This window comes from Scyliorhinus canicula, chromosome 7 (genome assembly GCF_902713615.1).
Source record: "Scyliorhinus canicula chromosome 7, sScyCan1.1, whole genome shotgun sequence".
NCBI classification, from domain to species: Eukaryota; Metazoa; Chordata; class Chondrichthyes; order Carcharhiniformes; family Scyliorhinidae; genus Scyliorhinus; species Scyliorhinus canicula.
Genome location: NC_052152.1, coordinates 88790139 through 88808671, shown reverse-complemented (window position 1 = coordinate 88808671; position 18533 = coordinate 88790139). Strand labels below are relative to the sequence as shown.

Below are 18533 nucleotides of genomic sequence, written 5' to 3'. Positions count from 1 at the left end.
ACCCATCCGGCCCTGCCACCTTCCCTGACTGCATCCTCCCAATCGCATCTTTAATCTCCTGCTCCACTATTGCTCCTTCTAATGTAGCCCTGTTCCCCTCCCATAACCTCGTGTACTCCAACCCGTCTAGAAATTCCTGCATCTCACGGTCTCCCCCAGGTGGCTCTGACCTGTACACCCTCATAAAATTCCTCAAAAAATTTTGTTAATCAGATCCGGAGCCACCACCAACTTCCCTATCCCTTACCTGAACAATTTCCCTTACCACTGCCTCCCTCCAGAACTGACCTGCCTTATCTCCATTTTTGTAAACTGCACCCTTGCACTCAGGTGACGCACCGCCTTCCTGGCAGACAGTTGGTCAAAGCTCGCCTGTAGTTCCTTCCTCCTTTCCAGCTTTGCTGGATCTCCATCTTCTGCATAACTCCTATCTACTTCCAACATCTCATATATTACCCTCTGCTGCTCCAATCTCTCCTTTTTGTCCACCCTGGCCTTAAATGAGATCCCCTCACCACTGCCTTTAGAGCCTCCCAGACAACTGCCTTCGACACCTACATATTCCTCAATTACCTTTTCTATTTTGTCACAGAACCCTTGGTCCCCCAAAAGTCCCACATCTAATTTTCACCCTGGCCTCTGCGTTACCCCCTTCTCCAGTACCATATCCACCCAATGCGGAGCATGATCTGACACTGCAATTGCTGAGTATTCCGACCCCGTAACCCCAGCCCAGCAAAGCCTTCCCCACCATGAAAAATGCGATCCGTGAGTATACCTTATGGACTGCTGAGAAAAGCGAGTACTACCGTTACCTCGGGTGCAGAAACCTCCAAGGGTCCACCCCTCCCATTTCCACCATTAACCCAGCCAATGCTTCCCCACCTCTCCTCCGATGGACCAGCGAGCGCGGCCGTGACCTGTCAAAGCTTAGCTCCTGCACCAAGTTCCAGTCCACCCCCCCCCCCCCCTTATCAGTTTGGGGATGGCCCCAAACACCTTTGCGAATCCCACACCGTCCCAATTGGGACCTTATACACTTAACAGTGCCACTAATCTCCCCTCCAGCGCCCCTGTCACAATCGCATATCTACATCCCAGATCTGCCACCACATTCTCCATCTGGAAGCGTATTCTTTTGCTGACCATTACCTCTTGACCGGACCTTCTAACCCCCTCACGTTCCACGTGACTATCCTAACTGGGGATCTCTCACCCCCCCCCCCCTTCTTATCCACCATCATCATACCACCGGGTCCTGCCCCATGAGCCTGACCTGCCCCTATCCATTATTAACATCAAACCCCTTCCCTCCTCTCCCCCTCCCAAAATCCCCCCTACATTTCCTCTTGGAAAAAAAACATCTCCCAGCTTCAATTCCCCCCCCCCCCCCCCCCCCCCCCCTTGCTCGCCTCGTAGGCGCATCAAAACCTGCTAACCAGTCTCCAATGCCTGCAACCCTCCTCTCACCTCACCTCCGTTCACTAGCCGACTTTAGTTAGCTAGCGCGGGTGGCTCTCTTTCCCCCCCCCCCCCCCCCCCCCCCCCAAGTATACCATCCCCTCCCACCCAGTCATCGAAAAAAACAAAAACAGCAATCCAACCCATACAATTCACTAAAATAAGATATAAACGTCGCAACACAGGATGCCAGTCAACCCAACCAATAACTTGAACTCTGTAACAATGTGAAGTGAAGTAAATTACAATACACATTAATAAAAAGAAAGTTATAGCAATTATATATTTTCCTGCTTCCCAATCACAGTCCACAGTCTCTCTTCCAGCTCCGCTCCTCACATCTGGCCCAAGCCTTCTGCCCTCACGAATGCCTCAGCCACCTCCACTGCCTCGAAATAAAAGTCTTTGGTGTTATACGTCACCCTCAGCTTCGCCGGGTATACCGTACCAAATCGCACTCCCTTGATGTACAATGCCGCCTTCACTCGCCCACAAGCCGCTCGTCTTTTTGCCAACTCCACCGTCAAGTCCTGCTAGATCCGAACTCCAGCACCTCGTGCTTCTGCTTCCTCCAGCTTAACACCTTCTCCTTCATGCAGTACTTATGGAAGCAGATAATTACTGCTCTTGGCGGCTCATTCACTTTGGGCTTCGGCCTTAATGACTGATGAGCTCAGTCCAGCTCATACCGGGAGGCGTTCACACCATCCCCCATCAACTCTGCCAACCTCTTAGCGAAGTACTCTGTTGGCCTTGGGCCCTCTGTCCCTTTGGGCAAGCCCACAATTCTCAGATTGTGCTGCCTCGAGCGGTTCTCCAAGTCCTCGAACTTTGCTCTGAGTCCTCTGTTGACCTCCACCACCCTATGCACCTCTTGCCCAATCAAGGTGAGCTGGTCGCTATGCTGCGACACGGCCTCCTCCACTTCCTTCATCTTCTTGCCCTGCTCTCCCACCTCGGCCGATATCTTTGCCATAGCTACCCTCACCGGGGTGATTGCCTCCTCCACCAATGACTTCAATGTGACCACCATCTCCTTCCTCAAAGCCGCCATGTTCCTCGCAAACTACATTTCCAGCTCCACAGCCATCATCTCGGTCATCTTTTCCACCATAAGCAGTGCTGCCCCACCATGCGGTCCGGCATCTGCCATCTTGTCAGCGCTTTTGCTGGTCCTCTCATTCAATGGTGAGCCCGCATTTTCTCCCTTCTTTGACGCTGCTTTTCGCATCTTTCAATGACTTATTATTTTTCCTTTTTTTTTCCTCCTTCAATCTTTTTTTTTAAAAAACATTTTCCTTCAAGAAAAAGAAAAAAAAATATTTTTCACAAACTATCTTTAAAACTTCTTTCTCTTTTTTTTTGTATTCCTCAAGAATTCTCCTGGGACCGTACTTTAGTCTTAAAACATTCTAGCCGGGAGTCACCCGATGTGGAATATCTCTACTACGTCACACCCTGGCTTCGGGCCTGCCGCCTCGTCCTCTGTTTGACTCCGCCCCCACTGCTCCAACCGCCGTGCGCTGGGCCCAACGCCTCAGCTCCAGCCAACCGATATGAAAAATAGTTACAAACAAAAAATACTAAAATCCCATAAACCTTGCGCTCTGAAAGGGAGCTATACATTTTCATAGCAAACAGACCCTCACATGAAACTAAACCCCAAATCTAAGCCCGAACTGTAAAAATTCAACCCAATCAAAAACTGGAAAATACAAGAACAAACATAGAACCCCAAAAATGCACCAATTCTTTATGCCTGTTCCGAGAACCCAAAAACTCAATTACACCGTGCCCAACTTTTTTAACAAAAGAGACCGCCTCTCCTGGTGTGTTGCGTAAATAGTCCTTTCCATCAAAAGTTACTCTTGAGCCAAGCAGGATAGATCACACTGAACTGGACTGCACTTTTATACAGGGTAGCCTTGGCTCCAATGAACGCAGCCCTCTTCTTCACCAGCTGCATTCTCAGGTCTTGGGGAGAACCTGATGGCGTGGCCTTCCCATTTAAAGTCCTGATATTCCTTCGCCTATTCCTGAACCCACTCTTTCTCTTTGAAGCTGTGGAACTTCACTATTGCCACATGCGGTGGATCCTCAGGACGGGGCCTGTACCAAAATGTACAGTGGGCCCGGTCCAACTCTGGAGAGGATGAGTCCACCCTCACCCACAATCTTCTCGCATATATCTGTGAAGTACTCCGTGGGCATTGGGCCTTTCATCCCTTCCGGCAAACCCACCATTCAAATGTTTAGCCTCCTGGACCGATTCGCTAGATCATCTATCTTGGTCTTTAAAGACTTGTTTGCTTGGGCCTGCGAAGCTCACCCCGATACCAGTGAGGTAATCCGATCACTGTGGTTTAAGAGGGTCACTTCCATATCTTTTATCGGGGCCCCAGAGCCACTCAGATAGGCTGAGGCGTTTTCCATTGATTTCTGGAAGTCCTCCGACACAATCCGTTGGTGATTTTCAAGTTTCTTGGTCAAGGTACTTAAAGCACCTCGGCTGTTAGTTGAGTGGCCAGAGCCCCAGAGACTGACTCTGCCATTTTATCTGCCGACACACTCGAGACGTCCGCCTCCGTAGATTAACTTCTATTGTCTACCCTCTTTTCTTTGCCTTTTCAGGGCATTTCAGTCATACAGGATCCGTGTTCCATTAATTATGTGGGCTTTCGAAAGAAAACACCCCCGATACTAAGAAAAAGGGGTAAAAAAGTACAGTACTCTAGCGGGAGCCACTTGCACGTAGGGCACTGGAAGTCCTAACATGGGTATGCATGTTAGTTTGCCACTTGCCACAAAATGATGAGTAACTTAACCTTTGACTGACCTGGTTAATGACACTTAAACTTTTACAGAGGATCATTTAAGAGAATTGTGACATGTCTCACTGACTTGACTGGCCTGTGCGCATTCTGCGATACCTGCAGCTGGCAATTTTTCAAACTTGTGTGTATGCGCTTTGCTTTAAATATAAATTCAATTGCAGAAATTATTTCCATGAAAAGCAAAATGATCAAAGATCCTTCAGTTTGTCAGAAAGAAGGCTTTTCCATTAAGAAAATTAGACCAATTATACATTGGACTGGGCTTTGTCAACAAATGTTGTATTCATAAATGGCTTTGTTTTTGACAAGTATCAAACTTGAGTTCTATTTTTAGACTCCCATGTTTGTCTAATGAAAGTGAAAACCCAGTTAAAAGAAAAATTGCCTCAGCTTGATCTTCCAAATGGCTTTTGACCTCAAAATGTAGCTGAAGACTTTGTTCTACTTTGGCGCAAAAACTAAGCATTTTATATTTGTCTAAGACAAAATAGCTTTCTGTGCGCTTGATAATGTAACCAGAGTATTGCACATCCTACTTCAATGCATTTCTAAGTCCATGGAGATACCACGATTCGTATTGAATTACTAATTCTATTTTGAAATTAGTTTTAAGCTATCAATATATGTAAAGTAACATTCCAGGAAAGCAGATTGATTATGCAACATTGATTTTGCTTCTAAAGTGTTACTGTCTCTTTTCGTGTAATGCTGTTCTAAAAACACATTAATGTGTTCCCTTTCAATATAATGATCGAATCTCCATTTGAATAAATAATGACCAACATTCATCCCATTTCCATTAGATTGCGTTAATGTATAGTTGTAGGAATCTACTGTGGATAATTCAGTCTCCTGTCTTCAATGTTATTGTAGTTAACGAGCCTGGTTTAAAAATGTCTGTACAAATTAACATTAATGATTTAGCTGGAAACCTTGTCATGGCTTGAAATAAGGTATTTAAATTGTTCAAGGTTTACTCTCTGACTATGGTGTTGTAGCTCTTCCTTAAATAGTTTGAATAAATGGAATGGGATCTTTTTTATAAGACTGTGATTCGCTGAAATAAAAGAGCTAGAATATTCCTTGATATTTTATTCATCTGAAATAAAGCTAGCTTTAGCACAGTTCAACTGATGAAAGCTAGAGTTTTTAAATTTCCATTGTGTAAATGTATTTATAACTTGCTGAAGTATTATAGACTTGAGCATGATTTAAGGATGCTCTTTGGTACAGATGTCCTGTTACCCACCCCATGACATGTCAATGCAGACTAAAGTAGGATGTGACCTTAACCGTGTTATACTTTATAGTCACGCACTTCTGGATACATTTTCAAACAGAAGATATCTAGGGAATATTTCAGTATAGATAATATAAAAAGAACGGAAATTGTTCCAAGTGAAAAATGGCAAAGGATCATGGGTGTACTTTATTTTTAAAAAGATGTCATTGTATATCATCACAGCTCTGATATCATTAGTGATTGACAGTCAAGGTAGAGTTAAATTTATTTTATTAAGATTAATGGGTTGAAGAGTTAGGAGAACGGGCAGGACGGTGGAGTTCAGGCCAGGACGGTGGAGTTCAGGCCAGGATGTGAAGGCTCGGGAGGCTAAATTGCCTACTCCCGCTCCTTGGTCATGTGTTTCAGGGAGGAGATGCTCTGGCTGATTTTACAATCCATCTCTTGCTCTGTAACATTGTAGGCAGCAGATGAGGAACATATCATCCATGATAGAATGGCAGAGCAGACTCGATGGGCCGAATGGCTTAATTCTGCTCCTACATCATATGAACTTTATTCTGGATGCAGCTCCATCTGAGTTTAGCACTTGAAATGCCATCTTTAAGTTTGAGTCCTCGACTTGCGTGTCTTGCTGATGTGTTTGTGGGAAATTCAATCTGTTACATTCCACCTGCGGGACATTCTTCCGCTGCTCTATTCCGGTCAACATTGTAAGAGGATATAGTTTGCAGTTGGGTGTACCTTTTAAACCCCAGAATAGAAACAGGAGTTGGCCATTTAGTTTTTCAAGCCTGTTCCACAATTGACTTGCATCATGACTGAATGGTAGCTCAGCTTTGTTTATGCACCTTTGATCCAGATCTTATGACATCTTTACCTAATGAAAATCCATCACGCTCAATCTTTAAAATTTCAATTGGATTTGTAGCCATTGGGGCAGCCACTTACAGATTTCCACTCCTGGAAAATTGCTTCAGAATTTACTCCAAAATGCCTGATTTTAATTTTTACATGTTTATATTCTCCAGAGGAAAGTTTCTTTGCATTTACTTTATTGAATCACTTAATTTGAAATGCCTCAATACCCCATACCCTAACAACCTTTTTAAATAAGGGATTCAAACCGGGTTTATGCAATCTGTTCTCTTCATTCAGTCCTTTTAAGCTATGTTATCATTCTGATGAGCCTGCATTGTAGTTCTTCTGAAGACCAGTATATTTTTCCCTTTGATCAAGTGCCCAAAACTGAACACAGTACTTCAGATGGGGTCTCATCAATGTCCTGTACAAACGAAGCATCACTTCCTTGCCTTTGAATTCCAGCTTCCTTGAGATAAAGTCCAACTTTCCATTAACTTTTATTAAAAAAGTGGTACTTGTACCTTTGCACTAGCTTTTAGCAGTTTGTGAACATGGACACTTAAATCCCTTTGCTCCAAACTCGGTTCCTCACCATTCCGATAATATTAGATTGTTTTTCTCAGATCAAAATTTCATGACTGCTTACATTCTCTCACCAAATTCTACCCACCTGCATTTAGCCATTCGTATCATCTGCCTCGTTCCCTTTACTAAATTCTTGCTCCAATCCACAAAATATACTGCAGCCCATAACTTGGTATTATTTGAAAACTTTGATGTACAATTGCCTATAACTCCATTCAAGTTGTTACTATACAGGATGAAAAGTTGTAGCCCTTGTTCGATGGGAAACATTGCTTGTCATATCCTGCCAATTGGAGTATATCTTCCTTGCGAGGGATTCTCCATCCTGGGATGCCCAGATCGTGTTCCCTGATGGAACAGAGAATCGGGCGTCAGGCAAAAATCGGGATTGACGCCAGGTGGCGACCCATATAGACCATACAGTGCAGAAGGATGCCATTCAGCCCATCGAGTCTGCACTGACCCACTTAAGCCCTCATTTCCACCCAGTTTTAAATCCTCTCGCCTTCCATTAATAACATCTCCTTTAAGTTCTTCTTCCTTTCAAGCTTTTTTCGTAATTTTCCATGTAGTTGAACCCACCTCCCTACATGCTAACCTGCTGCTTTAATTCCCATTAAACGTCATACCCCCCCACCCCACACTTGCTAGTTTATAAACCTTGTGACCACCCCACCCTATTTATCCTTTCGCTTGAACACTGGTACCAAATCGGTTCAGGTGAAGAACTTACCAATGGCACATATCCCTCCTGTTCCATGGCAAGGAATACTGAATTGCTTGCCAGTTTGCGCTTCCAGGGAAGAGGGGGGGGGGGGGGGGGGTCATAAACCAGTTGCAATTCGTATCCAATGGGAGAACATCATCTCCCAAACACAGAATCCTGCCCCTTATCTCTACTCTCTTTCGCCTACCCCTCAAATTATGTCACAAGATTGCCTCTAATTCTATGAGCTCTTTAGTTTTTGTCAGAGATTTTCAGATAAAGGATTAAGAAAATAACTTTTTGTTACAACAAAATGTATTTTTTAATAAAGTAATGGGCATAAATCAGTGCAACAAATATTTAGATTAATGTAGTTGAATTCTGATTGTGTTCTACTGCAATTGAAGCTGCTTTATTTGGGTTTCTTGCCTATTTGGATCCCAATTCAGCATAATAATCTTCACCTGCAATTTGGAAAACCATTGGTATTTTCACCATGGACTGGTTAGGCTAAATGTCCTGTTTCTGTACCATATATGAAATGAAAAATGAAATTAATATATCCTTTTATAATTCAAGAATTCCAGTTTTTAAGCAATTTCTGTTTGAATGTACAACACCCTTGCAGCCGCTGTACCCAGCAATAATTAATGTTTTGTTAATGTTCAGTTTGAAATAACATGCATAAAATTCATCCACCAGGGAGTCCTATCCATTCCAGTGGATAATCAGGGGTGCATTGTATTTCATGACAATTGAATTTATTTTTTATTTTAATGATTTAAATACATAAAGTGTAATTCACCTATTTTGCTTTTTTTTCCAGATGTTTGAAGGGAAAATCTGTCAGTTCACAGACCATTGACCGAGTAACAGACACTATTTATGACCGTCTGCGGATCCCATGGCTGTTTGGTACTGGTGCCAAGAAGATTGATATCACTATTCTTCCGCCACTTATTTTCCTTCCAATCTTCCTCCACATCGCAGCCCTTCATATCTTCTTGGCGATTATCATTTTGACGTCCTTACCAATACTTGTGCTCTGGTACTATTACATAACTCACCAGAAGAAAGGGCACACTCTATTTTTTCTAAGTCTTGGCCTGTTTTCACTGGGTTACATGTACTATTTATTCCTGACTGAAATAATGCCTAAAGGAAACATAAACTTTGTACATCTAACTGTGCTAACTTGTGGTTTGGTATTGACGCTAATATGTTTAGCACAAGTCAAGAAAAATCCAGGCTACATCAGACCTGACCACAGGAGTGCTCGAATCCAAGGTGCTGGGACAAGTAACGTTTTGTCATATAGTTTGAATGGTGCACACCAAGTTCAACAGATGAACTGGGACAGTTCCACAAAATTGCATCAATCTGACCAGAATGGCGAGCTTCAGTCAGCGCGAAACAAATTCAAAACGAACTGGTGTACAGAATGCAAGATTGCGAGGCCACCTCGTTCAGGACATTGTCGAATCTGTGCATCTTGTGTGCAAAGGCTGGACCACCATTGTGTTTGGTAGGTCTAGTATTGATTCAGTTGGGTACAACATTATTCATCTCCCTTAGACTGCCTCAAAGTGAAAGTAAGGTGAAATGAAGACATAATCATTCCATGATTATGGAATTTAGATATTTGACTGAAATGCTTAATAAAGAAGGGATCAGGTGAGGGTTGGGGAAGACCTTCTGTGCCAGTTTAATTTACAGATTTTCTTTGCTTTCATCCATTTGCCTCATCCTTTTTTTAGCTAGATCGGGTACACTGTCATTTCTTTTAATCATAGAATCAGAGAATTTACAGTGCAGAAGGAGGCCATTCGGCCATCGAGTCTGCACCAGCCCGTAACCCCATTTAAGCCCACCCTATCCCTGTAATCCAGTAACCCCACCTCACATTTTTGGACACTAAGGACAGTTTAGCATGGCCGGTCGACCTAGCCTGCACATCTTTGGACTGTGGGAGGAAACCGGAGCACCTGGAGGAAACCCATGCAGAGACGGGGAGAACATGCAAACTCCGCACATACCCAAGCTGGGAATCGAATCTAGGACCCTGGAGCTGTGAAGCAACCGTGCTAACCACTGAATCCATCCCACCTATTTTCTGCTTTGCACTCTTTCTATTTAAAGAACCTAACCTTGTTTAATTATTTCAAACTACAAACCAATTCAGTCTGCTATAATTGTTATGATTCTTGTTACCTGCTGAAGCCCTAAAGTCAGACCGTCCCTTCTTATGATTTGAAATTGTAGTTTCTCACACATCACCTTGGGTTAAATTCACACAGCTGTATGTTTTCCATACTGTTGAGCACCGTCTGCTATAAATAATCAATTCTAAGTTAAGTTGCCAGTTGAAAGTTTGCAGAATGTGAAAAATGATCAACTTTCTTTTATCTTGTTCTGCCCTGATTCGATCTTCAGAAAGTGTAATCTCAATAAACATTTGAGGCTGTTGGGTATTATCTCTTCGGTAAGAAACATTTTATGTAAGCATGATTGAGGTGAAAAAGTGAAGTGAATGAAAATATTGTACTTCACAAAGTTTCAGGTTACTGCTCCAACTTATCCATATCTTTTGTTTTTAATGTAATATCGTAAATTATTAGGCTTTTATGCAGCATGTATAGAGTGCTGGAATATTAGAATTTAGGGCAATGATCTGGATGGGATTTTGGGTTCGTGATTTTTTCACTAATTTCAGCACGGTAGCATGGTGGTTAGCATAAATGCTTCACAGCTCCAGGGTCCCAGGTTCGGTTCCCGGCTGGGTCACTGTCTGGGCGGAGTCTGCACATCCTCCCCGTGTGTGCGTGGGTTTCCTCCGGGTGTTCCTGTTTCCTCCCACAGTCCAAAGATGTGCGGGTTAGGTGGATTGGAGATGCTAAATTGCCCGTAGTGTCCTAAAAAGTAAGGTTAAGGGGGGGTTGTTGGGTTACGGGTAGAGGGTGGATACGTGGGTTTGAGTAGGGTGATCATTGTTCGGCACAACATCGAGGGCCGAAGGGCCTGTTCTGTGCTGTACTGTTCTATTCTATTCTAAATCACCCTCCGTTTCTTCACAATAAGTGTCTCTTAATTGAAATTAAATTTTCCGAGAAACTGTCCTTCTTGGGTTGTTTGATTTTTGATTCCCAGCATTTTAATATGTTTATCTCGTTCTCTTTCCAGGATTAACAGTTGTGTAGGTGAAGCCAATCACCGTGCATTTATTCTGACCCTCTTTGTTTTCCTCCTGACCTCTATGTATGGAATCAGTATGACTTTGGACACTATATGCAGAGGGCGAATTATTTTCACAGCTTTATTCTATTGTCCTGGAGTCTACAATGAGCACGGGTAAGAAAAGGGATATCTCTTCTAAATCTGTTGTAGATTTGATTACCACAACTAATTTGGATCCAGTATTAAATGCTCTGTGATTTTGAAGTGAAACACAGTATGAAAACTGCTCTCCCTCAATTGCTTCACAATATCAGAAGATGGCTTGTGTGAATAACTTCAACCATCAATCCACTTGATTTCATCTTTCCAGAATATTATTCCCTCTGTTCCCCCAGTGTAACAGCTAGTATTGCTTAATTTTAATCAGATATTTTGACTGTGGCACCATACCCGGCAATGTGTTCAAACTTTGAATTCCTTTTATGCTAATCAACGTCTGTGTGAGGGAACAATTCCTGGCTTCTGTACAAGACTTGAATCTGTGCCGTCTTTGTTTGCTGTTTTTTTTTAAATTTAGTGTACCCAATCATTTTTCCAATTAAGGAGCAATTTAGCATGGCCAATCCACCTAGCTTGCACGCTTTTGGGTTGTGGGGGCGAAACCCACGCAGACACGGGGAGAATGGGCAAACTCCACACGGACAGTGACCCAGAGCCGGGATCGAACCTGGGATCTCAGCGCCGTGAGGCGGTTGTGCTAACCACTAGGCCACCGTGCTACCCTTTGTTTGCTGTGTTGATGTATCTTAAAGTATTGTTTTTGGTTCAGTTTAACTCTCTACATACTTTCTATATTTCACCATGTTCAGTGTGGAGGAGCCTTGCTCGCAAACCACTTTTAAAAAAAAAACGGAGTCGTCCCATTACAGCCAAGTCTTCCTCACTGCTCATCCCAATGTGTGGGATCAGCCTCGTCATGGTTCCCTGCATTTAATCTGATCTGAACACTTCCCTTTATAGCTGTAGATAATACATTTATTGTTTCACAAAAACATAAGCAGTCTGTGTGAATTCTTCAGAGTTGAATTCGATGAATATGGAAGAAGACTCCATGTTCTCTTTGTCATGTTTCTTGTCTCGTTTGTATAGTTGTGTAGATGAGAAATAATAAGTTAGTCAATTCTGTCATGCCTCTTGCTGCTTGGCCATTCACACATTCTTTCCCTCTCGGGGAGTGCATCTGCCTCTTATTTTTACCTTGCTGATGATCACATTGACCTTGGTTTACCTCTAATCAGTCCAGGTGCAAATCCTATCAGTCTCCCTTGACAGAATTTGACTGCCTCCTTTGAGTCCACAATTATCCTGGCTTGGTTCCACCAGTAAATATAATTCTCTTTTGATGTACTCTTTGTTAGGAATGTAAGTGAGTCACCCTAATGGAAAACACGTAACAGAAATAATTTTAAATCCTAAAGCTGTTGAAGCACAGCCATGTGATGGTTTGTTAGTACAGTAATTCATTGTTTCATGAATAATAACTCTGGAGCTTTGCATCTCTCTGTCTCTATGGGTTGAGTTGCTTTTTGAGTGAGAAGGAAAATTGGAAGCTGAGTGACTTGTTCATGTTTGAAAGGGATCAGTCGACTATCTGACCATGCATTCAACTGCAGATGACATCTGAAGGGGACAGAGTCTTGCATGATTGAGTGACCAGCTGAATTGAGCAGTGGGGTGGTGCAGGGTTTAACGCTACTGATCTCACCTACAGTTGACATCTGTGTTCCTGGATGGTAGTAAATCTATGGAACTGCCTCTGTAAGGAGGTGATGGAAGCAGAAATTGTTGCTTCATGCAAATCTGCATTAGGTGGACTTCTTTCAAAAAATTATGTTTTGCGGCACAGTGTATGAGTAAATTAGACCTATGCTTCCCAAAGATCACCAACATTGAGGTGTTGTGTTACCTGATGTTAGGGTCTGTTGTAAATTTAATTGGTGAGCGATTGTCATGATTAGTCAACAACTTCATTATCTTTGTGTCATGCAGCTGCCAGTTTTTGTTGCCGAGCAATTACTGTGTTCCTGGATTAGGGACCAGGGTTTCTGCTCCTGATGGTTATTCAGTTATTACTCCTCCCATTATTGAGAGTGAAGATTGGGGATAGCATTGACCGCATTGGGCTTTGAAACTGGAGCCCAATAGTTGGGCAAAGTACAGGAGAGTTGCTGGCAATTCAACCAAGTTTTCAAAAGAACCGAGAAGGTGAAAGGGGAGGGGGGGGGGAATAACCATAAAAGAGACTGTATTCCAAGCCTAGACACAGATTGCATCAAAGCAAAATCCTATCAATTACTAGCTATATCCTTTCATATTTTTTGTACTGTTTAACATTTGCTAATTCAAACACTTCTGTGGTTGCACATTGTTCGTACTGAACTTGTGGGGAGAATTTTTGTTGGATGGTGCTGGGAATGGAACATTTACCATTTGATATTCCAGTTCTTCCATGTCACCTGATCTCGGCTTAGATTGCTACTTGGCAGCAAGTTGCTGGCTGTTTGTATCAGGGACTTCTTCCAAATAGTATTTTTTATTTATTATTTTAATTTTAAAGTACCCAATTCATTTTTTTTTCAATAAAGGGGCCATTTAGTGTGGCCAATCCACATACCCGGCACATCTTTGGGTTGTGGGGGTGAGACCCATGTAGACACGGGGAGAATGTGCAAACTCCACCAGGCAGTGACCCGGGACCAGGATCAAAGAAGGTCTTCGGTGCCACGAGGCAGCACTGCGCCACCGTGCCGCCCTACTTCTTCCAAATAGGAGCTTAATTCACACAAGGCTGTTCCTGCCCAAAGAGTGATTTGAATTGGTCTTGATGGTGTGTGGGGGGGGGGGGGGGGGGGAGAGAAACTACAGCCCTCAAAGTGAAGGACTTGTACTTAATCTGCACTGCTATCCTTTACCACGTCGGATTTGATTTAAAACAGTGAGGTAAAATAGTTTTGTCCCAATGTTATCTCATAAATAACACATGCCTCCTGGGCCATTATCTTCATTAGTGAAGTACAGTCACTGCTAGTGGGAAGAACAACTCTCCAAGATCACTAATTTTAGCTTCTGGTCAATCGTTATTGCCATACAGCCAAGTTTAAACAATGGACTGTTCCAACTTCATGCACATTGAAAACTCACTTTTTTTTGTACATTTTAATTTATCATAGTTTTCGAATATTTGTGTTTTGATATGAAAGTGTTTATGATCAGATATACCATGAGATCATCACCTGCATAACCTTTTAGTATAAGTGGGCTGACAAATGTAATTACATATAATCAAGCTTACCAGCCTAGATAAACGAATGAAAAAGCCCTCCCAAAATAACAACCCTAAACATCGGCCCATGGTAGGTGAAAGCAAAAACACGAAGTGGATTAGGATTTAAAAGTGCAGAAGTTTGGCAGAACTTGTTATTAGGTGTATTTCATTTGTATTCAAGAAAGAAAATATCCTTGTATTTGGAAATGCATTTTGCAGAGCTGGAGCATTTGGACATTAACATCAGGAGATTTCTTGGGAGCCTGGAAGCATGTCATCAGAAATCTGAGTTCCTGCTGATTGTATATCGATGTGTTCAAGTATATGCAGTTGGCTCTTGTTCTACCCTATGCCAACTGACTTAATTGAATATAACAGGCCCAGTCACTTTAAACACCAATGTTTAAATCGAGCAAGCACTTGCCAATTAATTGGTTGCATTAAAATTAATTTCAAAGTTACCATTTGCAGTGTGTTGAGCACGTCTATGTCTTCTATTTTGGGCAGAAGATATTGTTTTTTAAAAAAAATTTAGAGTAACCAATTATTTTTTTCCAATTAAGGGGCAATTTAGCATGGCCAATCCACCTAACTTGCACATCTTTGGGTTGTGGGGGTGAGACCCACGCAAACACGAAGAATGTGCAAACTCCACACATACAGTGACCCGAGGCCAGGTCGAACGCAGGTCCTCAGTGCAGTAGGCAGCAGTGCTTGCTACTGTGCCACCCCGGGCAGAAGATATTGTTGTTTATATTCAGCTTCCCGACTCGGATATATTTCCTTTCTCCAAAGTCTCAGAACAACTGTGGCTTTCTTATCTTTGAAGACATTGGTCATCTCCTGATGCCCATTTAGTTCAGTCCCCATGCCAATTTTTTGTCTGTGTTCCTCTCATAATCCCAACAGCTCGCCTCCCTTTAAGCTGTTCAACATATTGAAAGGACAAATTGCATTAACATCAGTGAGCCCATTTAATGTGATGGAGTCTGCGCTTTATTTGTTAAATTTGCACAATGAAATAAATGATTAGATTATCTAGTTGATGAATCAATGTTGCCCTGGACACCCAAAGGACATCCCTTTTTCTCTTTGAGTGACAGGATCTTTAATGTCTATCTTAAGTGCAGACAGGGTTTATCATCTCATCTGAAGCACAGAACTTCCAATACCCCAGCACTCCCTTAATACGGTGCCTGCGTAGATTGTGCTTAAATCTATGGATTGAAATTTGAACCCTTGACTTTCTAACTAGAGGTCAATAGTGTTCCCACTGAACCAAGGCTGATGTCCAGCATGCAAAGAAAGTGATTGTCCACACTTCAGTATACTTTAACCCCAGAATCACCGTGTTGATTTATCACCTACGCTATCTGCCTTAGTGCCTGACAGGCCCGAGTTAGGCTGTTGAAGCTCTGCTAAGACCTTCATCTGTCTCTCTCCAAACATAGAGCTGCAAATTAAAGTCTACATGGGATTTTCCACTTGATAGGTGTTTAGAGCTTGCTGAAGAACATTGGATTAGAAAATTTAACACATTCTTTCCTTTATTTTAAGGAAGGCAGCCAGTTGTTCAATGAATTTGCTGGCGAGAGCTATGAAAGGAAAAGCAATTTATCAAGATGCACATTGTTTATACTCTTGTCAACATTAACAGAACTAATATCATTGGAAATAAAACTTGTCTCTGGGCAAGTTTGATTTCAAAGTGCTTTTAATATTTAAACAGTGTGACACTAATCCAGGGGAAAGTGATGGTAACTCAACAGATCTCTAGATTTTTTCCCTTCAAGAGAAGCTGTTTATTTTTAAAAAGCTTCTCCATTCTAAGGTTGCGTGTTGGGAATCAGAAGATCTAATTTGACTTGTTTAAAGATGAGAATTTAGTATTGCTTTCCATTTAGATCATGCATCTTGTCAAGCAGTTATTTTACTGAAGATTTTATCACATTTTCCATATTCCATTGCAAACATTAAAAATACTCATTGCTTAATTGATAGTATTTTATACTAAATGCATCCTGATTCTATTCCCAAATTTAGGTAACAAAACTTCACCATTACCATTTGCCATGTGAGAGTGCGTCAATTAACAAACTCCTATACTGAATGTGCCACACCCAGTACAAGATTTGCAGATATTATCTCTTCATATTGAATGAATTTGATGACCCTGTGGTCAGGTTGGCAATCTGCTGCTCGTCAATTGGTCTTGCCCCTGGAGCCAACCATTCTGAGCAGGGATCCAAGTTGTCTCAACGAACATGATTCCTACAGAGCCACTCCACTGTGTTCCGGGCCTGATGTTGTCAAGATTGAACCAAAATGCATAGCCTAATGTAAATCTCAGGCAGTTAGAAAATGCAACACCCCCTCCCCCACATACCTGGCCACCCCAACTCACAATTGATAAAGTAGCCAATGATGTGTGCTAGTCAGAGCAGCGATTCTATGATTTCTGCATAGACCTTGGAAATGATCTTTTTCCTGGGACTTGTGCACATTCCCTTTGCAAAACCTGTATTTTGCTGGAAGGGTGGGCAGTCTGAGGCAAGCCAAAGAATGAAATCACACTATATCCGGCTCCCAGATCCACAAGAACTATGTACTAGACCAGCAATTATCTCAAAAAGACAAAAGGTCCATCCATGTGTATTCATCTACTCTTCCAAATCCCGTGGTCCTCAGTCCTTGAAATTTAAAACAACTGAGTAAATATGATGCACAACCATGGGAGGAGTGTCCTCTACTGAAAAAGATAAAATTATTTACTACATCTACACTAGTGATAATCTTTCATAGTTGGCAGTTCATACCTACCTTCAACCTATCAACTTGTGCAATTCCCTGTCCTTACCTTCCAGCTGGTTCCAATTGTAGACAGAGCATTACCTTAAAAGGCTTTTCCTCCTTTTAATACTGCCAAGGATCTATCCTTGCTTCCCCCCCCCCCCCCCAATCCTATTTCTCTTTCACCCGCCCCCCTCCCTTTGTGGCATCATGATCAAACATGTCAGGTTCCAGGTGCATGCTTACCGCATTCAGCATGAGTTCTTAGTCTCTCTACTGTTGGATTTGTCACACTGCTCGTCCAGTATCAAGTACTCGATGAGCAGAAATTTCAGTAAATATTGGGGAGACTGAAATATTGTCACTTGTCCCTACCACAAAGTCTATTCGATAAACCTTGACTCCATTCCCATCCATAACAACTTTCTTGAGGCTGAACCAGACTGCTCACTACCTTGTTGTCACATGCGATGTGCTCACAAATTTTGTATCCACGCTCCTAACATTGCCTGACTCCTGCTACCTCAGCTCATTTGCTGCCAAAACCAACATTCATGTTTGACGTACCTCTCAACTTGACCATTTTAATGCTGTCATGGCTGGCCTGCCATCTTGCACACTTCATAAACTTGAGTTCGTCCAAAGCTCTGCTGCCCTTATCTTCACTCTCACTGCTGTTCATCCCTGTGCATGTGACTTATATTACAACTCTGCCCAACAGTGCCTCAGTTATAAAATTCCACTCCTTGCCTTCATATCTCACATAAACGCGCCCCTTCCTATTTAACTTTCCCATGCCCAATAAGCCATTAAGCTCTCTGTGCTGCTCCAATTCTGATCTCCTGAAGAAGCCTGATTTTACTCAGTCCAGCACTGGCACTTATGCCTTCAGCTGCCGTGGCCCAAAGCTCTGGAATTCCTTCCAAACCTTTCCACCTCTCTACTTTTTCTTCCTTGAAGACACTCTTCAAAAACTCACTCTCCAACAGATTATTGGTCATCTGTCCTGATATCTCCTCCTGATGATCTTCTGAAATGCCTTGGGCATGTTTAATTAAGGTGCTTGATAAATGTAAGCTGTTGTTGTCTATCTACCTGCTCCGTCCTTTCCTGTAACCTGTTCACTCACTTTTGCCCTTTTCTTGTCTTTCTCGTGTCCTATAACCCAAGTTGTTGACTCCACAAGCAAATCTGATGAACTGTAAGTGAAAATAGATGCTCAGCAATATTGTCCTGGTGCTTAGAGGGGGCATCTTTAGTATGATCGCTGACTATCTCTGAAGTAATGTGAAAGGCCCACCACAAGACTGTGGGGAGTATTAAAGCGCCATTTTCATTCATAGTATTCTTCAAAATTCAATGTAAGTGCTTTTACAATTTTTGTTTGAACATCTGGTATAAATAAGACCAATCGAGAAGTTTCTTTCCACTGATGAAGATACCCAGTATTCACAGGTAATGAAATCACAAAGCAGGCCTACGTTCATGGTAATAAATTCGATAATCCATTGACTATCATCTGTTTGCCATCTCTGATGGTTAGGTATTGGT

At 42.4% G+C, this 18533-nt stretch overlaps 1 protein-coding gene across 3 annotated transcripts in view; it reads left to right on the top strand.

The window, feature by feature from the left end:
- Window positions 1-18533, top strand: part of zdhhc23b (zinc finger DHHC-type palmitoyltransferase 23b) — a 37484-nt gene that overhangs the window by 13734 nt on the left and 5217 nt on the right. For 2 of the 3 annotated variants that reach the window (XM_038802420.1, XM_038802421.1), the window contains 2 exons: window positions 8520-9218; window positions 10874-11041. In XM_038802420.1, coding sequence (XP_038658348.1) covers window positions 8520-9218; window positions 10874-11041 — 867 coding nt within the window. The remainder of the gene's footprint in view (window positions 1-8519; window positions 9219-10873; window positions 11042-18533) is intronic. The other variant, XM_038802422.1, reaches the window with a different exon arrangement.